Below are 20,322 nucleotides of genomic sequence, written 5' to 3' on the forward strand. Positions count from 1 at the left end.
CCAAGGCTGACACTAATGTGCTGCCAAAGAAGTTGGGGCAGCTTGTCTCAGCTGCTAGGGTGTGTTTGGATGAAACACTGAACCCAGACCACTCTAGTCCACAATGGAGTAGACTTATATATATATATATATATAGATAGATAGATAGATATAATGGAGTAATTTTGTACAAGCATTACATTCTAACAGAAAACAAGTTGAAGTCTTTAATAGTAGGAAAAAGATTTGGTAGCTTGTTCATTAACAAAAGATGTGGTGGCCTTGGAGCAGAACAGGAGTTTTTTTTTTAATTCAGTTTAAGTGGGATAATATAGGTGGGGAAGATGATGACAATGATAATACTGATGACAGCTATGCTTCTTGTACATTTTTCTATGACATTAAAATGTTTGTGGTGTCTTGCAGATTGCAACCTGTTCCAAGTGCCGCTACAAGTATGAGCTTGTTTCTGGAGATGTAGTTAGTATTGAATCAGAAGAAATCAGGTTTTATTTCTATTATTGTATTACTCAATGTATTTCTTGTTATAAAAAATCAAATCTCAATTGATAAATTTATCCACTGGATGTGTTTCTATATGACACATTTCAATGTTGCTGGAGTGTTTGTTTACTTTTACCCAAGTCAGTTCTGTAGAGTTGTGAATTAGAATGCCTACTCTCCAAAGATCCCAAATATGGTAAAGCGCAAGCAACATATCACATGAATTTCCAGATTCCAACACTAGTTAGTGTCTTTGGTGTTTGAGCTGTTTTTTTTTTAAAAGAACCTACTGTTTGGTGGCTTATATATCATGTGATCCAGCATTTGTAACAATCAGAGACATTTAATCTATAGCCATGCCAAACACCTTATTTTCTTTCCTTGATTTATCTTGTCTAGTTTTGGTGCCAAAGCAATGTGCTTACCTATCACTTCAGGAAATTCTATTCTGATGTAACAAAAATCAGCAAAAAATGTTTAATGTTTTTTTTTGGTTGATCCAAAAAATCTTTACTGTTTTAGAATAACCTGTGATACAATATTATTATAATATAGTTACTAATATCATTCTTCTGTGTTTTCACTCATAAGATGTATTTGTGTATGGTGTTGATCTTGCGATATTCACTTTCTCTAAGGATCTCCTCCTGACGAACGCAGCATGGACATTCCAGCATGGGAACGATGGTTAAGATTCCTGCAAGTAATGAAACAGAGCATTCCTGCTGCTGTTCATTCTATTGTGGTAAAGACTTTCTTGATAGCTAATTTGTTTGATGCTTTTATTTTTCATGTATATTTGTTGAAGCCTCTAAAATAGCTTTCGAACACAATCTTTTAAACTTCAATGCAATTATATCTGACTTCTAGTTTATAACACTTTTTTTTTGTAGAAAAATGTGTTCCAAGTATTTTTTTATCAGTAACATTTAAAATTTTATTAATGTATAAATAAGAAGTGCACAATAAAGTACCAAGTACCCCTTGTAGGTAGCTAGCCTCAGCTATCTGCCCTTGAAAATGTGTTCTCCTATTGCCAATCAATGTGTCTGTTAAACTAAGACAGCCCAGATACGAATACAGAAATGGACACAGATATGGGAAACAGGGATGTTTTTCTGTTTCTTTAGATTAACTAGTAAAAATATCCCATTCAATATGGTGATTACCGTGCTATAGTGTTTAGATTTTTGAAGCTAAACATCATTTTTCAATGCTCATATTTTGTCAGATATAATAAAACTTCTAACATCCAACGAATTGTTCATACTCTATTCCATTAAATATAAGGTTTACATATTTTTAGGAGTGTTCCTGCTACAAAATATATTCCTATCAGGCAGTGATTTAAAAGGCACGCCAAGGCGGTGCACAGGCAAGGCGCATTTTAGGGTATGTACCTCACCCAGGTCCTAGGCACACGCCTGGTGCACATAGGCATGCGCCTTGTGCCTCAGCCCAGGCGTGCGCCTTTTTAAGAATTTTGCGCTTTTTGTTTTTTTGAGTCTAACGGCTGGGCCGGGGGCTCTGCCCCCGGACCCCCAATCACGCCCCTCGAGGCAAGCCCGAACAAGTCTATGTTAGGGTCTGAAATTCTTATTTCTCCTGTTCTTTCGCTCACTGAAGCTCCGGGAACCCCCTATTTGCTAATGTTGTTCATTCATTCATTGCAATAAAATATCTTCTTAAAAAGCATTGAAAGTTATAAAATCATTATTTTTTTTATGTGAGAAATAAGAATTTCAGACCCTAACATAGACTTGTTCGGGCTTGTCTCGAGGGGTGTGGTACAAAGGCGACTCATTGAATCAAGAATGCAATATGTTTTACATCATATTAGCTACTTGAAGCAATGCAATTAAGGAAAAAAGAGATTGTGGGTTTTACATGCTTGAAAATGCTTTATATGTTTGCTTTTATTTTTAAATTTTCATTTGAATATGCTTTACATGTTATGTTTATGTATTTTAATTTTAGATAATAGGTTTTTTAAAACATTTATTTTAAAATTTAAGTTTATATTTTTATTAACATTATGTTTAATATTTTTTGAAAATTTTGCATTTTTAATTTTTTTTTTTGAATTTTCTGACTTTTTTTTTGAATTTTTAGCTTTTGTAATTTTGCGCCTCGCCTTGCGCCTTGCGTCTTAGGTGCAAATTGGCCCTTGCACTTTTAAAACACTGATATCAGGTACTTACCATGTTTGACATGGGTACGTTAAACATATACAGGTATTCTGGTGTTCTAGCTGTTAAAGTGTTCAGTGATCTTGTCAGATATAATAAAACTTCTAACATCCAACGAATTTTTCATACTCTACTCCATTAAATATAAGGTTTACATATTTTTAGGAGTGTTCCTGCTACAAAATATATTCCTATCAGGTACTTAGCATGTTTGACATGGGTATGTTAAACATATACAGGTATTCTGGTGTTCTAGCTGTTAAATTGTTCAGTGATTCTGTTGATTGTTTAGAATCTTTTTTAGGCATATGCTTCACTGCACAGTGCCAAGCCATACTAACTTTCTATTTTTCTGATAATCCTTTGCACTATTTCAGGTTCAAACTCCTTCCAGAAATGCTCGTACATACAGGTTTGCTACAAAAACAGTGGAACTTCCTGCACAAGAAGGAGAAAGGATAACCATCTCTCTGGCAGCTCCTCCAAATATTTATCGGGATGTAGGTCCCCTTCGACTTAACCCAAAGGTTCCTGGTTTCAACCCTGGAGAGCCTATTTGTCTGACAAACCACACAAATGGACAGGAATCACAGTTGCTAAGAGCCCCTATAAAGAATGGAAGTTTATCTCTACTTAGTCCCTCTGTCCTCTTTCCTGCTCTTGTGGTGCTGGCTACTGGGGATGCTGCATCTGGGATAATAAATCCCAGCTTGCCCCAGTTCATTTTTGCCACTGCCGTTGCATCGCTTGCCATTGGAACTACTGTAAATGGTTTAGTTTTGCCACAATTGAGTCGGGTACGTAGAACCATTTTCTCTCTGGAATCTTCTTTTCATGCTTATGATGTATGCACAGGGGAGCGGGGGGGGGGGGGGGAGGTGTTGCACACTTCTGTGGTCCTACCTAGGAGTTCTCTGAGATGAAATTGGCCTGGACATACAGTTGCAGTGATTTGATGAAAGGGTTTCTTCTCAGGATTTTTCTAAATACATTCTAGCTATGTAAATGATTGTGTCAGGTGGTTAAAATCATTTAGTTGATTTTGACCTAAGATTGTTGTATCTGTGCATTTTTTTAGCATCAAAAAAATTTTCAAAAATAACTGTATCAAAACAGCTACTGTTTGTTAAACTAATCAGAACTGTCAGACCTTATTGTTAACTTTTAATTCTTGAAGTGCTTAGCACAAGAAAAATTCAACATGGATGAATAAGCATCTCTTCTTATGTATCAATACTTTTGGCATGGTTCTAGCTTCCTGAGAGAATGGTTGATGCAGTTGCCATCAAGCAGCAACTTTTATCTCAATATGATGTACTTCAGGCCCGCATTAAGGATCTAAGAGAAGCCACTGAGAAAGAGGTAATAAATCTGTGCAAGTGTATTCAACTATCTTCCTTTTGAGACTGAGTTGAAACGTGCAATGAAAAGTTAAAGAGAAGGATACATTTGAAATTTTATAACATTGAGGGTGGTGATCTGGGGAACTTTTGGTATGTGATGCTGTAATGAACCACTGCAGCCAAGGCAGCTGAACTGTGAATCATTGACTGGTCAACACCTAGGAAATGACCGGTCAACTTGACAGATCAGCTTTCACTTGAATTGTGTTATCTCATACTTTACCTGTACATAGCACACATTACTTCAAGTATCTTTTTAAAGCCAAAACAAAAGAAGAAAAGTATATAACCAAGTTGTCCAACTGGGGTTCATCACCCAATTAGTGGTCTAGTCAGGCACAAGAGTCATCAAAACTCTAGGTAGTCAACTAATCCAAACTTTGGCTGGATAGTTTGAGTTGAAAATTACACCTACAGTAATTCAGATAATGCAATAAAAGAAGAAAAGAGAGAAAGATAAAGAAGAAGAAAAGAAGTTTCAGCAATAGGTTGTGGAAGAAGAAAAGAAGGGAAGAGAGAAAAGAAGAATTCGAACCTCTCTCTCTAGCCCCCTTTTCATCACTTTTATTAATACTTCTAAGTCTGCGTACAATTACTTGGATGCCCTTAATGGGGCAACCAGCACTAAAGAAATAATTAAAAAAAAATAAAAGAAGGCCCATAACTAAGAAACATAACTTTTAAACACTACTAAAAAGAAATAATGAACACTAGGGCCCATTCTCACTACACTATCAAGCTGAGCATAGATGTCAATCATGCCCAACTTGCTTACATAATGTTGAATCTTTGCCTTTTGGGACTCCCTTAGTTAGAAAATCTGATAATTGCTCTTCTGATACAATGAAAGGTAGGCACACCTCTCCTGAAGCCACTCTCTCCCGTATAAAGTTTCTATCTACCTCAATGTGCTTAGTTCTATCATGCTGAACTGGGTTGTGAGCAACGTTAATAGCAGCTTGGTTATCACAATACAACATCAGCGGCTCATCACATGAAACACCCATCTCATTAAGGAGAGATCTAAGTCATAACAACTCAAAAAAACCATGGGCCATAGTTATATACTCTGCCTCAATTGAAGATCTAGCAACTACTAACTGCTTTTTGCTTCTCCAGGAAACAATATTTCCGGCTACCATAGCACAATATCCTGATGTGGATCTTCAATCATCTACATTTCCTGCCCAATCAGCATCTGTATATGCTTCTACTTTCTTGTGTCTATGTTTAGCAAATAATATACCCTCCCCGGGGGTTCCCTTAAGGTAGCATAACACCCTTTTTGCAACAGCCATATGTGTGTCTCTAGGAGCATGCATGAACTGGCTGATGACTCTCACAGCATATGAAATGTCTGACGAGTCATATATAGATAAGGAAGTTTCCCTAGTAATCTCTAAAACACTCCCCTGTCAGCTAAAAGTTCATCATTAGCTGAGAGTTTAGGATTCACATCAATAGGGGTAGAGGCAGGTTTAGCACCAAGTTCCAGTCACAGTAAAAAGGTCTAGCACATACTTCCGTTGAGAAATAAAGATACCTTCTTTGGACCTAGCAACCTCAACGCCCAGAAAATACCACAACTCCCCTAAATTTTTAATTTCAAATTCAGAACTGAGAAACTTCTTGAGAGCACTAACTTCTTCTGTATCACTGCCAGTAACCATAATATCATCTACATAAACTATAAAGAATGTCACAAGAGTGCCTTTTCTCTTAAAAAAGAGGGTATGATCTGATTAAGTTTGAGTGTAGCCGAACTGAACAAGAGCAGCCCTAAACCTGTCAAACCAAGCACGTAGAGATTGTTTCAGGCCATAAAGTGATTTCTTCGATCTACACACCTTACCCTGCATTTCCTTGCCATATATACCAAGAGGAAGGGACATATATACCTCTTTAGTGAGATCACCATTCAGGAATGCATTCTTAACATCAAATTGATACAAAGGCTAATCATAGCTCACGACTAAGGATAAAAGAACACTCACCGGAGTCATTTAGCAATTGGAGAAAAGGTCTTAGTGTAATCTATCCCATATACCTGGGTATATCCCTTGGCAACAAGCCGAGCCTTATACCTCTCAATTGACCCATCTGCACGATACTTGATAGTGAAAACCCATTTGCACCCAACAGGTTCCTTCCCAGTTGGCAAGTCAACAATATCCCAGGTGTTGTTTTTATGAAGGGCTTCTATTTTAGTACTCATAGCATCCCTCCAATCTGGTATGGCTAAGGCTTCTAAAACAGACTTTGGGATGGATTGAGAGGAAATGAAGGCTAGAAAGGCATAGTAGGATGGGGACAACTAACTGTAGGAAAGGTGTCTGGAAATACAATGAGTTGTACATTTCCTCTTACCTTTTCTCAAAGCAATGGGTAGGTCAAGGTCTGGAAACAAGGGTGCTGGTGGAGGAGGTGATGGACATGTCCTTTCTTTAATAATCGAGAGCATCTGAGTCTCAACTAGAGGTGTGGGATCAATCTGTGTTTGCCTTAGCCTTTGCCGCCGATACCACCTCAGGAGAATAGGATGAGTAGAAACAACTGGAGGACTAGTAGGAGGGGGAGTAGGAGCGGAAGACCTCAAAGGAGAAGATCCCTCCACGGGAATGGGGGTAACTATGGAGGGCTCGATACAAGACTCAACTGGAGTTGGCAAAGGAAGGGATGAAGAAAACAACTCGAGAGATCTCTCCCCCTCAGAAGGATGGCTATAAAAAGGAACTGACTCTGCAAAGGTGACATCCATGGAAATGAACCAAGTGCCACTAATGGGATCAAAACAACAGTACCCTTTCTGTGTAGAGGCATAACCAAGGAAGATACACTTTTGAGCCTAGGGGTCAAACTTGTGTCTTTTGGAATTGAGAATATGGACATAACAAGTGCAACCAAAGACCCTCAGAGGAATAGAGAAAATCTCAACATCAGGAAAGAGGACTCCAAAGGGAGATTTTAACCCCAAGACTCGATATGGCATGTGGTTAATAAGGTATGTAGCTGTTAAAACTGCATCACCCCAAAACTTCATAGGAACATGGGTCGTAAAGAGAATGCTCCTTGCAACTTCTACAATATGTTTGTTTTTCCTCTTCACTACATTTTGTTGTGGAGTGTTGGCCAGTGATTTAAAAGGTGCGTCTAGGCACATAGGCGAGGCACATTTTGGGGTATGCGCCTCGCCCAGGTCCTAGGCGCACCTCTTTCAAAAGGCACGCGCCTGGTGCGCCTAGGTGTGCGCTTGATGCGCCTTTTTAAAATTTTGCGCTTTTTGTTGTTTTTTGAGTCTAACGGCTGGGTCGAGGGCTCCGCCCCCAACCACGCCCCTCAAGGCAAGCCCAAACAAAGCTATGTTACCGAAGCTCCGAGAACCCCCTATTTGCTTATGTTGTTCATTCATTCATTGCAATAAAATATCTTCTTAAAAGGCAATGAAAGTTATAAAATCATTATTTTTTATGTGAGAAATAAAAATTTCAGATCCTAACATAGACTTGTTTGGGCTTGCCTCGAGGGGCGTGCTACAAATGCGACTCATAGAATCAAGAATGCAATATGTTTTACGTCAAATTAACTACTTGAAGCAATGCAATTAAGGAAAAAAAGAGATTGCGGGTTTTACATGCTTACAAATGCTTTATATGTTTGCTTTTATTTTTAAATTTTCATTTGAATACACTTTACATGCTATGTTTATGTATTTTAATTTTAGATAATAGGTTTTTTAAATCATTTATTTTAAAATTTAAGTTTATACTTTTATTAACATTATGTTTAATATTTTTTATTTTTTTTGCATTTTTTTTAATATTTTTGGATTTTTTTGACTTTTTTTTATTTTCTAGCTCTTTTTTTTGTAATTTTGCGCCTTTCTTAAAAAGGAGATAAGGTCAAATTACTAATTGAAAGCAAATTGGTATTAAGTTTAGGTACATGAAGAATAGATGATAAGGTCAAGGCATTAGAGGTCTTAATGTCTCCCTTTCCTGTGATAGGGGCTAGGGAGCCATCAGCAAGGTATATCTTATCCCGTCCAGAAAGAAGTTGGTAAGAGGTGAATAACTGCGAAACACTGGTCATATGGTCAAAAGCACCAACCAATTATCCAAGGGGTTTTATACCTGAGACAAAAGCATGATGTGCAATAGCATGGATACCTGAGTGAGCATATGCAAAGGAAGGAATAGTCTCTAAAGGAGCTATGGCAGTGGACTCTAAGTGACTGATGATTCGGCCATACTTCTCATATTCAGCCCTAGTAGCTGCAAGTTGTTCTCCCACTGACTTCTCTCCACCCTGTCCTTGTTCACTTTGTGAAGAGGTGACTACATTTGCATTTCCACATTTTCCAACTTCAACCCTTTTCCCACCATTTTCTTTCTTGAATCTGGTAGGAACAAGCTTTGGATGCAGCTTCCAACATGTGTCTTTAGTGTGTTTAGGCTTCTTGCAGTATTCACAAATAACATCTTTCTTCCCGTTGCTAACCTTTGGCTTCATCCCCACATTAGCATAGTGATCAACCTACGACTCAACAGATTGAATCTGTTTTCTACTCTCCTCATTGCTCACCATAGTATATGCCTGAGACAAAGTCGCCTCGTCCTTTGCTAAAACATTCTATCTCACTATCATACTCTGAGTTGAGTCCGATGAGGAACTCAAAGACCCGATTTCTCTCCACCAACCTCCTATATGTTTCAACATCCTTTGTGCAACCCCAAACAATAGTCTCCATCAAACTAATCTCTTGCCAAGGAGATTTCAGCATAGAGAAGTAGACTACTAAGGGCTTCTCCCCCTGTTTAAGATTATTCACATCATGCTTCAATTTGTAGGCCCAAGCAACATTAAGCTTTTGGGAATAGGTCTCTGTGACACTATCCCACACTTCTTTTGCAGTTTTAATCCACAGGTAATGCTGACTAATGTGTGGTTGCATAGAATTCACTGACTAACCCACTACTGTGTAGTTTTCCTGTATCCACCTTTCATAAGTAGGATCATCCTCCTCCGGTTTCTTCTTGCTCCTAGTAATTTTCCTCTACTACACACATGTATCTTAGTAGATTGAGACCAAGCTAAATAATTGGTCCCATTTAACTTCATAGTAGTCACAACCCCAAAAAGATTCTCCATTAACCCCCTATGTCCAAACCCAGAATCTGCGGAATATTTAGTCTCTCCTCCAGTTTGCTCCATTGAGTAAACGGATGCAAACGAAAATCAAATTAGGGCTTTACTAGGCTAGATTTACTGTTCTAAGCAAAGAACAACCTCTCGTCCCCCCAAAATTAGGGTTTCACAAGGTCTTGCGGGATGGAGAGAAAGAGAGAAACTTCAACCGCCCCTTCCAGAGGTTCCATAATTCAATCCAACCAAAACCGCCCCTAATAGAAATCAAAAGGCTTACCTCTGGTCCCCAAGTGCCTGGTTCAAACTGTCTCTACGACCTGTAACAAGGTTTCTCCAGTTATCTAGGGTTTTCGGGGAAAATCTCCAAGAACCTACCCTAAGCTTCAACTAAGGATGAAAAACCTCCACAAAACTCTCCAAAAACCTTCCTAACTAGGCTGCATAAGTAATTGATTGATCAACCGATCAGTTTTCCATACATACTATGTATGGGCAAAGAAAGGAGAAAAAAGTCGAAAGTGGGAACCCACTCTGATACCAAGTTGAAAATTACACCTACAGTAATTCAGATAATGCAATAAAAGAAGAAAAGAGAGAAAGAGAAAGAAGAAGAAGAGAAGTTTCAGCAATAGGTTGTGGAAGAAGAAAAGAAGGGAAGAGAGAAAAGAAGAATTCGAACATCTCTCTCTAGCCCCCTTTCATCACTTTTATTAATAATTCTAAGTTTGAGTACAATTACTTGGATGCCCTTAATGGGGCGGCCAGCATTAAAGAAATAATTAAAGAAAATAAAAGAAGCCCCATAAGGCCCATAACTAAGAAACATAACTTTTAAACACTAAAAAGAAATAAAGAACACTAGGGCCCATTTGGCCCATTCTCACTACAGTTTGTATGTAGACTGAAAACATATAAGTAGCTTATATATGATGGACTAGTTGAGCAACAGGTTCAATTGTTCCAATATTTGATTAGTGTATGTAGACTGAAAACACATGCGTAGCTTATATATGATGACTAGTTTAGCAACAGGTTCAATTGTTTTAATGTAGACTGAAAACATATACTTAGCTATATATGATGACTAGAAGAAAATATAAAAAGAGAAAAGAATCAAGGAATTTGAAACGCATTCTCTTTGATCATCATTATCTGTTTCCATTCACCATTGTTTCATTCAAGGTTAAATTCAATCTTACATATAAACTACAGATCTTCACTAGGAATCTCCTTATATAAAGATACCAATATGGCATACACATGTATGTACATTAACGTCAGATTAGAACATACCATTCAATAAGGACAATCGTTGCTATCTCTTTAGGAAACATCAAGATCAAATCTAGATATAAAATGTTAACTTGGATCATTCTTCATAATTATTGTAGTTAGTAGAAGGTGGCAATTAACCAGATGGTTAAAAACATCTTGACTTTTAGTGCTGGAGACTGAGTCGAACTGGAGAAAAGATTGGTCCAGTTCCTCTGCTTGTATGGCAATACCTTTATTTCTATAAGAAACTTCTTTTTAAAAGAAATAAGGGTAGGGGTGAACCCTAATTACAGTGACTACTAAATCAACATCAACCACAGCTTACATATTGATTGCAAATTAAGAACTGCAAATGGTACAAGGCTCTTTTACAAGCATTAGCATGGATATTTAGATCCTGCTCTTATAGGGAGAGTTACCTAAATTGAGGCTCTATAATAAAGGTTTCCTTTGTAGGTTTGGATGTTGGCTCGGATGTGCCAATTGGAGAATAAAATTTTAGCTGTGGGAGAACCTTCTTATCGGTAAAACCCTTGAACACCTCTGTCATCTTTAAGATCATTGTTTGATTAATAAGATTGTTATCCATTAGTCTTTTGATCAAATTATACTCATAACAATAAAGAGGGTTAGCTTTCAAGGTCTCTTCATGGAAGTCATTATATCTTAGACAACCATTTTTTTTAGTGCTCGGAGAAGCAGAGTGCAAAGGGTACGTCAAAGTTTGGAGACTTCTATAATGGGACGGATTGAGTTGATTGATAGCTATGCAAGAGTACGTTTTTAAGGATAAAAGCACCTCTTCATAGTGCATTTTCAGCCATTTTCTTTTATTGATTGAAAATAATTGCTATTTGGTTTGGCAGATATCTTCAATGATTGAGATTGAGGTAGAAATGGACTCTGATGTTCTTGCTGCTGAAGCAGTGAGTAATGCGGTATGTACCACTACTTTATAATACAAATAAAATAATATCTCATCATATATTTGTCCTGCCTAGTAAATTTCAACAATTTTGTGCAGGAGAGTATTGCAGAGCAGATACAGCAAATCATGGAGCTAGAAAACCTTGAAGAGGCATGCCGTAGTTATTTGGGACCTTTGAGTTTAGAACTTGTTGCAGGAACACTGAAATGGCCTGATTGAGTTCAAGTTTACAAAACTTATAAATTAAAATGGAAATTTTGAGATTTCTTAAGATGCAAAAATCTGAAGCTTTGTTTATTTCTTTTTACTTATTTTGATTGGTAAAGAAAATTCCTTCACCTGGAAAGTGTATTTTTATTAAATTTCAGTTTTCGAGTCCTAGGTTTTACCTTTTCTCTAAATTGTTTAGTCTTATCTATTGGTTCCTCTAGTTTGCTTCTCAGTTCTCAAGGCTTTTGATTTTTTTTTTTCTTTTTAACAATAAACTCAAGATTTCCAAGTGATGAGTCCAGTTTGGTTGGGACATGATTCCATAACTAAATATTATTTTGCTAACATTGTATGTCCATTTAACCTTGCAGCGTTGGAGAATGCAAGCAGAGGCTAATGATGAAGTGGAAAGGCTCCTCAGTTCTCAGCCTGTGCCTACAGAATAGGTCTAGTAGCACATATACAAAGCATGGTTTGCCAATTTTCTTTACTCCGTATTAGTTTCCATGGGCGTATTAGAACGCATCACATCCCATGGCTATTTTCATGGTGCACCTCATTGGTTTGCCCTTGGAGATAACATTGGCAGAATCCATTGAAATTGAAGATTAATGGAAAGCATTACCGCCAGATTACTCTTCAAACCATAGAGAAAAATGCGCCATAATGAGTTGATCATGGAGAAAGGCAAGTAATAGGCGGCAATAAGTGGTAGATTTCTTTCAATGGGGCATCTGAAGATTGCTTTACTGGTTTGTCAGGTCACATTGATTGACCTAATCTCTTCATCATCTTGTATCAATCACGAAGACATGCTGGACCATGGTTCCTATGTAAACGATGTTTTGTTGATATCGTGGCCTCAGCTGTTACTTTTTTCTTTTTTTTTTTTTTTTTCTCAGTAACAGCATGCATATTTATTCCATGGAGCTGCTGGTGCTACAGCTTATTGTAATTTAAAATTGTTACTAAATCATTTGATGATTTCCAAAGTCAGATATCAGATAAATCCTTTTTCTTTAGACACGCTAGTAATAAAATTGAGCTTTACTGTTGAGTGAGTGTCAGTGATGTAGATAAACTTTGAGATAGGTATTTCATATATGTTTATAAGTTGGCTAGAAGGACTTGGGGCAGATCACAAAGGACAATGCTTGTTACACCATTTTCAAATATATAAATTCAAATGAGCAATGCTTGTTACACCATTTCGAAATATTTAAGGAAAGTATCTTTAAAGCCTTGTTACACCATTTTCGGCAAGTTATTCATTTGGGTAAGTGTTTATGCGGTAGATCATTCATCAGTGCCGTGGCGCAATGATCTTTTACACTTGGTGCTACCTAGGTTTTGCAAGTACAACTACCAAACAGGTGCGTGGATCTCCCTGATCGCCTTTATTGGACACTTGTCATTTGTGTTAAACAGTTACTCCCTACCCGGGACAGTCTACATAGATTCTCTGAGGCCATTAGTGATATTTGTCCAGATTGTCATAATGCCACAGAATCTATGCTCCACCTTCTTGTGATGTGCCCGGGAGCAAAAGCTATTTGGTTCGGATCTTCTCTAAATTTTTGACTTCATGACCCCTCATTTTTGAATATTTTGGACCTATTTCATTTTTTGTGGCACCATGGCTGATGAAGGACATGGTTTTTTTTTTCAAAGGCAGTATCTGTGTGAAACACATTTTGCATGCTAGAAATGAATTGTTGTTCAAGGGAGTTCCATTCAATCCTACGAATATTATCTACAAGGCTAATACCACCATTTCCTTTCTCACCACCTTTAGTCGTGGCTTACTAAATCAGCCTACACGGCTACACCTTCCCTTGCTCCATCTCACAGATTATGGTGTCAACCTCCGATTGGAGTGGTTAAAATTAATGTGGATGCAGCGGTGTCTTCTACTACTCTTGTTGTTGGTTTGGTTGCTGGAGACCATTGTGGTTAGTTTCTTTATGCTGGAGGCATTCCTATTAAATATTGTATTCTTGAGGAATCTGAATCTAGAACTTTCCTTCATGGTTTGCCCTTTGCTGAAGAATTAATTCTTTTCTCTTCGATCATTGAAGGCAATGCTAAGAATATTCTTCAGTTTCTATTGGATGATCAGTTTGATCCACCATGGCGGTTGCGCACTGTGTTAGCCGATTGCAGGACTCTCATTAGTAGCCTTCCTTCTTGCTCAGTTGCTTTTATTCCCCATAGTGCAGATTGTGCGGCTCATTTGTAGCTAAGAAAGCTTTCTCTCACTCGCATATATACTTGGACTACTTTACCTGGGTTTCTTTCTTCTATTTTGGAAAGGGACATTAACTCTGGTTCTGAGCATAGTTGAATGAATTGGCCCACGGGCTTCCTAAAAAGAAATTCCAGGAAAAATAAGTTTTTCATAAACCCCACATAAATATAAAAATAGAACATGGGTTTTTTTAGTCAACGGGAACTAAAATTCCTTTAACCTACTTGCCCCTCTTAAAATAAAAAAGAAAACGAACTAACCCTTAATTCAAATAATCGCTCACTAGATTTATTTACCCGAATCTATATGCACATTATGTGATAGATTGTAAATACAATATGTTCTTGCAAAAAATACATGACTAAGGGGGTGTTCTGTAGTGTGGATGAGAAATTGGTGAGTGTAGACAGGTCCACACCACACCCCATTGCAAGAACCAATCCACATCACACTATATTTCACAGTTGTTCTGAACTATGGATAGAATGTATGGACAGAAGCAATCCACACCCATAGTGGCATTCTTTAGGCATGGTGTGAATCATTCCACACCACACTTTTTGATTCCATGTATCTCATATATAGTTTATGAAGAATTTACACAATTGATCATAAATATCTAAATTTTACAATTTATATGACAAACGAATTGGAAGAAGGGCTTTAGCAATGGAATTTGTTTTTAAATTGGTCACGGGTATATGCCTTGTTATGTGTGTTGTTGAATTTCTCGACAATATATTTCCAACCATCATTGTTGAATGTTGAGGTGGGTCTATTGTGAGCCTTCACTTGATCTACCATCAATTTAATGAATGACAGTTCTTTGGCCTCACTCCATGTGGTCGACTAATTAGTTCTATCTTCATGCACTACTTCAAACTAAAAGGCCATATATGTTTATAGAATAGGATAGGAATGGATTTGTTAGATAATGTTTGCCTTTAGCTCCAATCAGATTGATGTACAGATACATTTATTGTAAATGAATAAAAGTACATTATAGTTTTATGTTGATATTGATATGTTTCTATGAAATTACCCCTTAAATTGGACATTTATAAGACTCGTGTTAGTTTATAATGCTCTCAGCCATTGGATAGACTATAGGAGTTTATCTTGCCAAGGTGGACACTGATGTGCTGCCGAGGTTGGGATAGTTTGTCTCAGCTGCTAGGGTTAGATCCAAAGCACATGTAGTGTGTGTTTGGATGATACACACTAAACCCGACCATTTTTTAGTTATGCCCTGAACCTTGTAAATTGATGGGCAAAACTGGAAAGTTACACATAACCTCTAGACTTGATTATGGTACTACACTAGGTGTTGGATTGGGTTATCTTTGATATGCCAACCAGTGATTGCCAACTGATGTAACCATTTTGGGTCACGTACCATTTTTTGTGATGTATAAATTTTTTTGGCTAAGTACCTCGTTATTTGACCCGGTGGTGACGTGCCTTGGTGATGAGCTACTTGGTGACGAACTCCCTGGTGGAGAACTGCCTGGTGGCGAACTCCTTGGTGGAGAGCTACTTGGTGACGAACTGCTTGGTGGCGAACTCCCTGGTGGAGAATTGCCCGGTGGCGAGCTCCCTGGTGGCGAACTGCTTGGTGGTGAGCTCCCTGGTGGTGAACTGCTTGGTGGCGAGCTCCCTGGTGGAGAACTGCCTGGTGGTGAGCTCCCTGGTGGCGAACTGTCTGGTGGCGAACTGCCTGGTGGCGAGCTCCCTGGTGGCGAACTGCGTGGTGGCGAGATCCCTGGTGGCGAACTGCCTGATGGTGAGCTCCCTGGTAGCGAACTGCCTGGTGGCGAGCTCCCTAGTGGAGAGCTACTTGGTGGCGAACTGCCTGGTGGTGAGCTCCCTGGTGGCGAACTGCCTGGTGGCGAGCTCCTTGGTGGTGAACTCCCTGGTGGACTCGTCATTTGACCTGCTCCTAGGCGGCCTGCAACTCAGAGGATGGTGGAGCTCCCTGGTGCAGCACAACCCGACTACCCTCTGCATGAGGTGATTTCTTCTCCTTTGTAGGTGGCGGGAGCTGAGGGACCTGCGAGAACTGAATCAGAGGACCCATGGATATTTTCCCGACGGGGACTCTCTGATGCCTAAGTTAGCATTCTGATTACAGAGAGCTTGGAGAGAAATGAGAGAGCTAGAGAGCAGGGGTTACCATCCTTTTTCCCCCCCTTTGGCTTTGGGGGTCGGAGTCCTTATATAGTGGTGTCCTCGCGGGTTAGGTGGGTGAAAAGCCTTCAAACGGTTAGACTCGTCACATCCCATCAGAACCGGGGTACGGTGGTGAACTCCTCGAGGTTGTCAGGTTGGCACTTGTCTCAGGCGGCCAAGTCGGCGCCTGGGCCAGGTTGTCAGGTCGGCGCCTGTGTCAGTCGGCGGGTCGGTGTCTGGGCTAGGTTGTCAGGCAGGAGATCTTCCTGCGATACGCCAAACTACTCTTCCGTACCGAGCTACCCTACAAGTGGCGAGCTGCCCGGGGGAGCTATGCCGAGCTGCCTGGCTCCTTGGTGGTGAGCTCCTTGGAGAGCTCCCTAGCTCCTTGGCGAGCTCTTTCGTGAGCTACCGAGCTCCTTGGTGAGCTACCGAGCTCGCGGGGTATGCCGTTATGGTTCATCGGTGGGCGTCTTATGGGTTGCCAGGTCGGCCAGGTCGGATCATGTGCCGGGCTGATCTAGGTCGGCCGGGTCGCGCGCAGGCCACGCCAGGCCGCACGCAGACCGCGTGCAGGCCACGCGGCAGGCCGGCCAGGTCGGTGCCCCGGCGAGACACCGACTTGGTAAGTTGTTGCCTGGGTATCGCCTAGTTGTCACGAGGTGCCACATGTCGCAATTTCACTGGAGGGCCAAATCTGCCCTCATCATTTGCCCCCCACTCCTGAGCTGAGAGTAACTCAGCGAAAGGAGTAGATTTCTTTTGGCCCGTAAATCGACGAGCTAGTAAATGCTAATCCAATTCCTTAGGCTTTGGGAGCTGCCTGTATGTGGCGAGCTGCTAGTAAGGCGAGGGGGTCTCCGCCAGTTTTGTAGTGTAGCCCTTAGGCTCTGGGGCAACTTATAGTTCACTTTTGCTGATTTTGCTCCTGCTAAGGAAGCGACTGGATATTTAGCAATAGTGTAGCCCGTAGGCTTTGAGAGTGACTCGTAGTCTACTCTTTTTTTACTTTTGCCCGTGCCGGAGAGGCGACCGGGTCTTAAGCAGTAATGTAGCCCGTAGGCTTTGGGAGTGACTCGTAGTCTACTCTTTTTTGACTTTGCCAGTTTCCGGAGAGGCGACCGGGTCTTAAGCAGTAATGTGGCCCGTAGGCTTTGAGAGTGACTCGTAGTCTACTCTTTTTTGACTTTGCCCGTGCCGGAGAGGCGACCGGGTCTTAAGCAGTAATGTGGCCCGTAGGCTTTGGGAGTGACTCGTAGTCTACTCTTTTTTGACTTTGCCCGTGCCGGAGAGGCGACCGGGTCTTAAGCAGTAATGTGGCCCGTAGGCTTTGCCTGTGAGGTGCGGAGCTATGATTGTGTTGCATCAGCTTCGCAATGCCGGTCACCCACTCCTACAAGAAGCTACTAGGAGCTCGACCTTCGGGGGCAGCACTACTAACTTTAGGTCGCTAGCTCACACGAGAGACTTGGAAGGCTCGACCGGTAAGGGTGCCTATGTAGTCTGTTGGCCGCCAACTCCCGCGGAAGCCACGGAGAGCTCATTTTTGTAGGGGGGACCTTGCGGAGAGGACTGATGAGGCTTTATCTGAATTGAAAGTAAGGTTGGTAGAGGAAAGGGGACGTTCACGGTGGGAAGGTTTACGGGCACCACTGTTCGTGGCGCATTCAGGCTTGGCAACACAAAGGCCAGCAGCGCCAGTACCAGGCCCACTCAGCAATGGAGACGCCGGCGAAGTCGCCGAACTGCCACCCGTGTCCTGCCCGAGCTCAGAGGTAAATAAACAGACAAGCTCGAACGAGGTAAAAGCTGCCCCTATTCTCTCAGTTCCTTCCCCCCTCTCATCAGAACTCCTTGCAGTCCCAATGCCCAGAGACTTCAAGCTCCCCCCTTTAGACAAGTATGATGGGTCCTTCGACCCCAACGACCACGTCGATGCCTTCCAGTCCCAAATGCACCTAGCTAGGGCCAGTGAATCGTGCATGTGCGTGGCCTTCACCACCACCTTCAGGGGGGTGGCCCGCACTTGGTACAGGAACCTGGCCCCCGGGTCGATAAGAAGCTGGACCCAGTTCGTGCAGGTCTTCACTGCACACTTTGTTACCAGCAAGCGGTGCCCCAGAACCGAGGAAAGCATCTTCGGAGTAGTCCAGAGGGAAGGAGAGTCCATCCGGGGCTACATTAAGCGGTTCAATGACGCGTGCTTGCAGATACCGCGACTGGACCCCGCGGTGCAGCTCGCGGCGGCCAAGAGAGGAGTAACACACAAGGAGTTCAAATGGCACATGGTAGCTAACCAGCCCGCGACCGTAGCCGAATTCCTCAAGCTCGCGGATAAGTTCATGAGAACAGAGGAAGAGATCAGCCAAAGGACCGAGAGTGGGATCGAGAAAAGGAAGAGGGAAGGCGAGCCCTCCAACCCAGTTGATAGAAGAAAAAACCCGGCCTGGGAGACGAAGCCGAGCCAGCCGTTTCGAGCTCCCTTAGCAGCTCGGACGGACTACACACCCTTAAACGCGAGGTGGACCGAGATCTTGATGACGATCAAAGACGCCCCATACGTAAAATGGCCACCTCGCCTAAAAGGGAACCCAAACGAGAGAAATAAAAACTTATACTGCAGTTTCCATAGAGATCACGGTCACAGACAGGTCGGCAAGGGGAGCACGGAAGGGATGCCCCCGAATCTAGCAGCAGGCCAGCCGAACCGTCGCAAAGACAGCCTCCAGAAGAGAGGCCAGTTCGGGGAACCATCCACGTGATAGTGGGAGGTTCGGTAGTAGCAGGTTGTACTTCGGCAGCGGCTCGGACGTCAGTTCGCGAAGCTGCCCGAGAAGAACATAACCCTCCAAAGAGGCTGAAGACGGAAGAACCGATTTTCTTCACGGAAGACAATGCGCGAGGGGTCCACTACCCCCACGATGATGCGCTTGTCATAAAACTAAGGATCAGCGACTTCGAGGTCAGGCGCGTACTTGTGGATTCAGGCAGCTCAGCGGACATTCTCTTCAAGTCGGCGTTTGACCAGCTTCAGCTGCAGAGAAGCGAGTTGAAGCCCGCGAACACTCCTCTGGTGGGCTTCAGCGGAGAGAGTCAGGCCCCTCGGGAAAATAATAGTACCTGTGGAAGTCGGCACATGACCTTGTGCGGTCATACTCAACCACGATTTCCTGGTGGTCGCAACCCCCTCCCCATATAATGCCATAATAGGGCGGCCAATTACGCATGTCATACGGGCAGTGGTCTCCACCTACTATTTGGCAATGAAGTTCCCTATAGACTTCGGTGTGGGAGTAGCGCGGGGCGACTAGCTTGAGTCCCGCAAGTGTTATGTTGCCGCCCTGAAGGGAAAAACCAAGGCGGCCGACGACCTCGAACTAGAGCGGCCTACGGAGCAGGGCGAGGAACGAGCTTCGCTCACAAAGGAAACAGTCGCAATCCCAACTTCAGCTACGGACCCGGCTCGAATGCTACAGATTGGTGCTTCCATCAAGGAACCTCTACAAACCGAACTGGTGAGTTTCTTACTTCAAAATTTAGATATTTTTGCATAGTCCGCGACCGATATGCCCGGTATTGACCCCAGCCTTATAAGTCACAAACTTAATACTGACCCTGTAGTTAGACCCATTAGACAGAAGAAATGCAACTTAGCCCCGGAGCACTGAAGGGCGGTCGACGAGGAGGTCGAAAAGCTCCTCGCAACAAACTTCATAAGGGAAGTTCATTACCCGAGCTGGGTAGCCAACCCAGTGCTGGTGAAAAAGGCAAACGGCAAGTGGCGCATGTGCGTCGACTACACCAACCTGAATCGAGCTTGGCCGAAAGACTGCTTCCCCCTCCCCAGAATTGACCGCCTAGTGGATGCGACCTCGGGACATGAGTTGCTAAGCTTCTTGGATGCCTACTCGGGCTACAACCAAATCAGGATGGACCAGTCCGATGAGGAAAAAACCAGCTTCATAACCGAGTTCAGCCTGTACTGCTACAAGGTCGTGCCCTTCGGACTGAAGAATGCTGGGGCAACCTTTCAAAGACCTGTGAATAAGTTGTTTCGACCCTTAATTGGCACGAAAATAGAATGTTATGTACACGACATGGTCGTCAAGACACAGTTTTCATAGGAATTAATACAAGACTTAGATTCGGTCTTCCAAATTCTGCGTCAATTTAGCATGAAACTAAACCCAAACAAGTGTGTCTTCAGTGTCACCTCGGGTAAGTTCCTAGGGTACATTGTCAACCGGCGCGGTATTGAGGCCAACCCGAACA

General features: G+C 41.9%; 1 protein-coding gene across 7 annotated transcripts in view; it reads left to right on the top strand.

The window, feature by feature from the left end:
- Positions 1-12,690, top strand: part of LOC104608279 (Pentatricopeptide repeat (PPR) superfamily protein) — a 38,689-nt gene extending 25,999 nt beyond the window's left edge. For 2 of the 7 annotated variants that reach the window (XM_010274215.3, XM_010274218.3), the window contains exons 4-12: positions 406-485; positions 1,144-1,228; positions 3,050-3,469; positions 3,927-4,034; positions 10,952-11,019; positions 11,183-11,270; positions 11,362-11,433; positions 11,520-11,573; positions 12,005-12,690. In XM_010274215.3, the coding sequence (XP_010272517.1) occupies positions 406-485; positions 1,144-1,228; positions 3,050-3,469; positions 3,927-4,034; positions 10,952-11,019; positions 11,183-11,270; positions 11,362-11,433; positions 11,520-11,573; positions 12,005-12,079 (1,050 nt within the window). In that variant the 3' untranslated portion in view covers positions 12,080-12,690. Of the gene's footprint in view, positions 1-405; positions 486-1,143; positions 1,229-3,049; positions 3,470-3,926; positions 4,035-10,951; positions 11,020-11,182; positions 11,271-11,361; positions 11,434-11,519; positions 11,574-12,004 lie in introns of those variants that run through there. The other 5 variants (XM_010274216.3, XM_088896481.1, XM_010274217.3 and 2 more) reach the window with 5 other exon arrangements.
- Positions 12,691-20,322: the final 7,632 nt, after the last annotated feature.

Source organism: Nelumbo nucifera, chromosome 1, assembly GCF_055504915.1.
Source record: "Nelumbo nucifera cultivar China Antique chromosome 1, China Antique-T2T, whole genome shotgun sequence".
Lineage (NCBI taxonomy): Eukaryota > Viridiplantae > Streptophyta > Magnoliopsida > Proteales > Nelumbonaceae > Nelumbo > Nelumbo nucifera.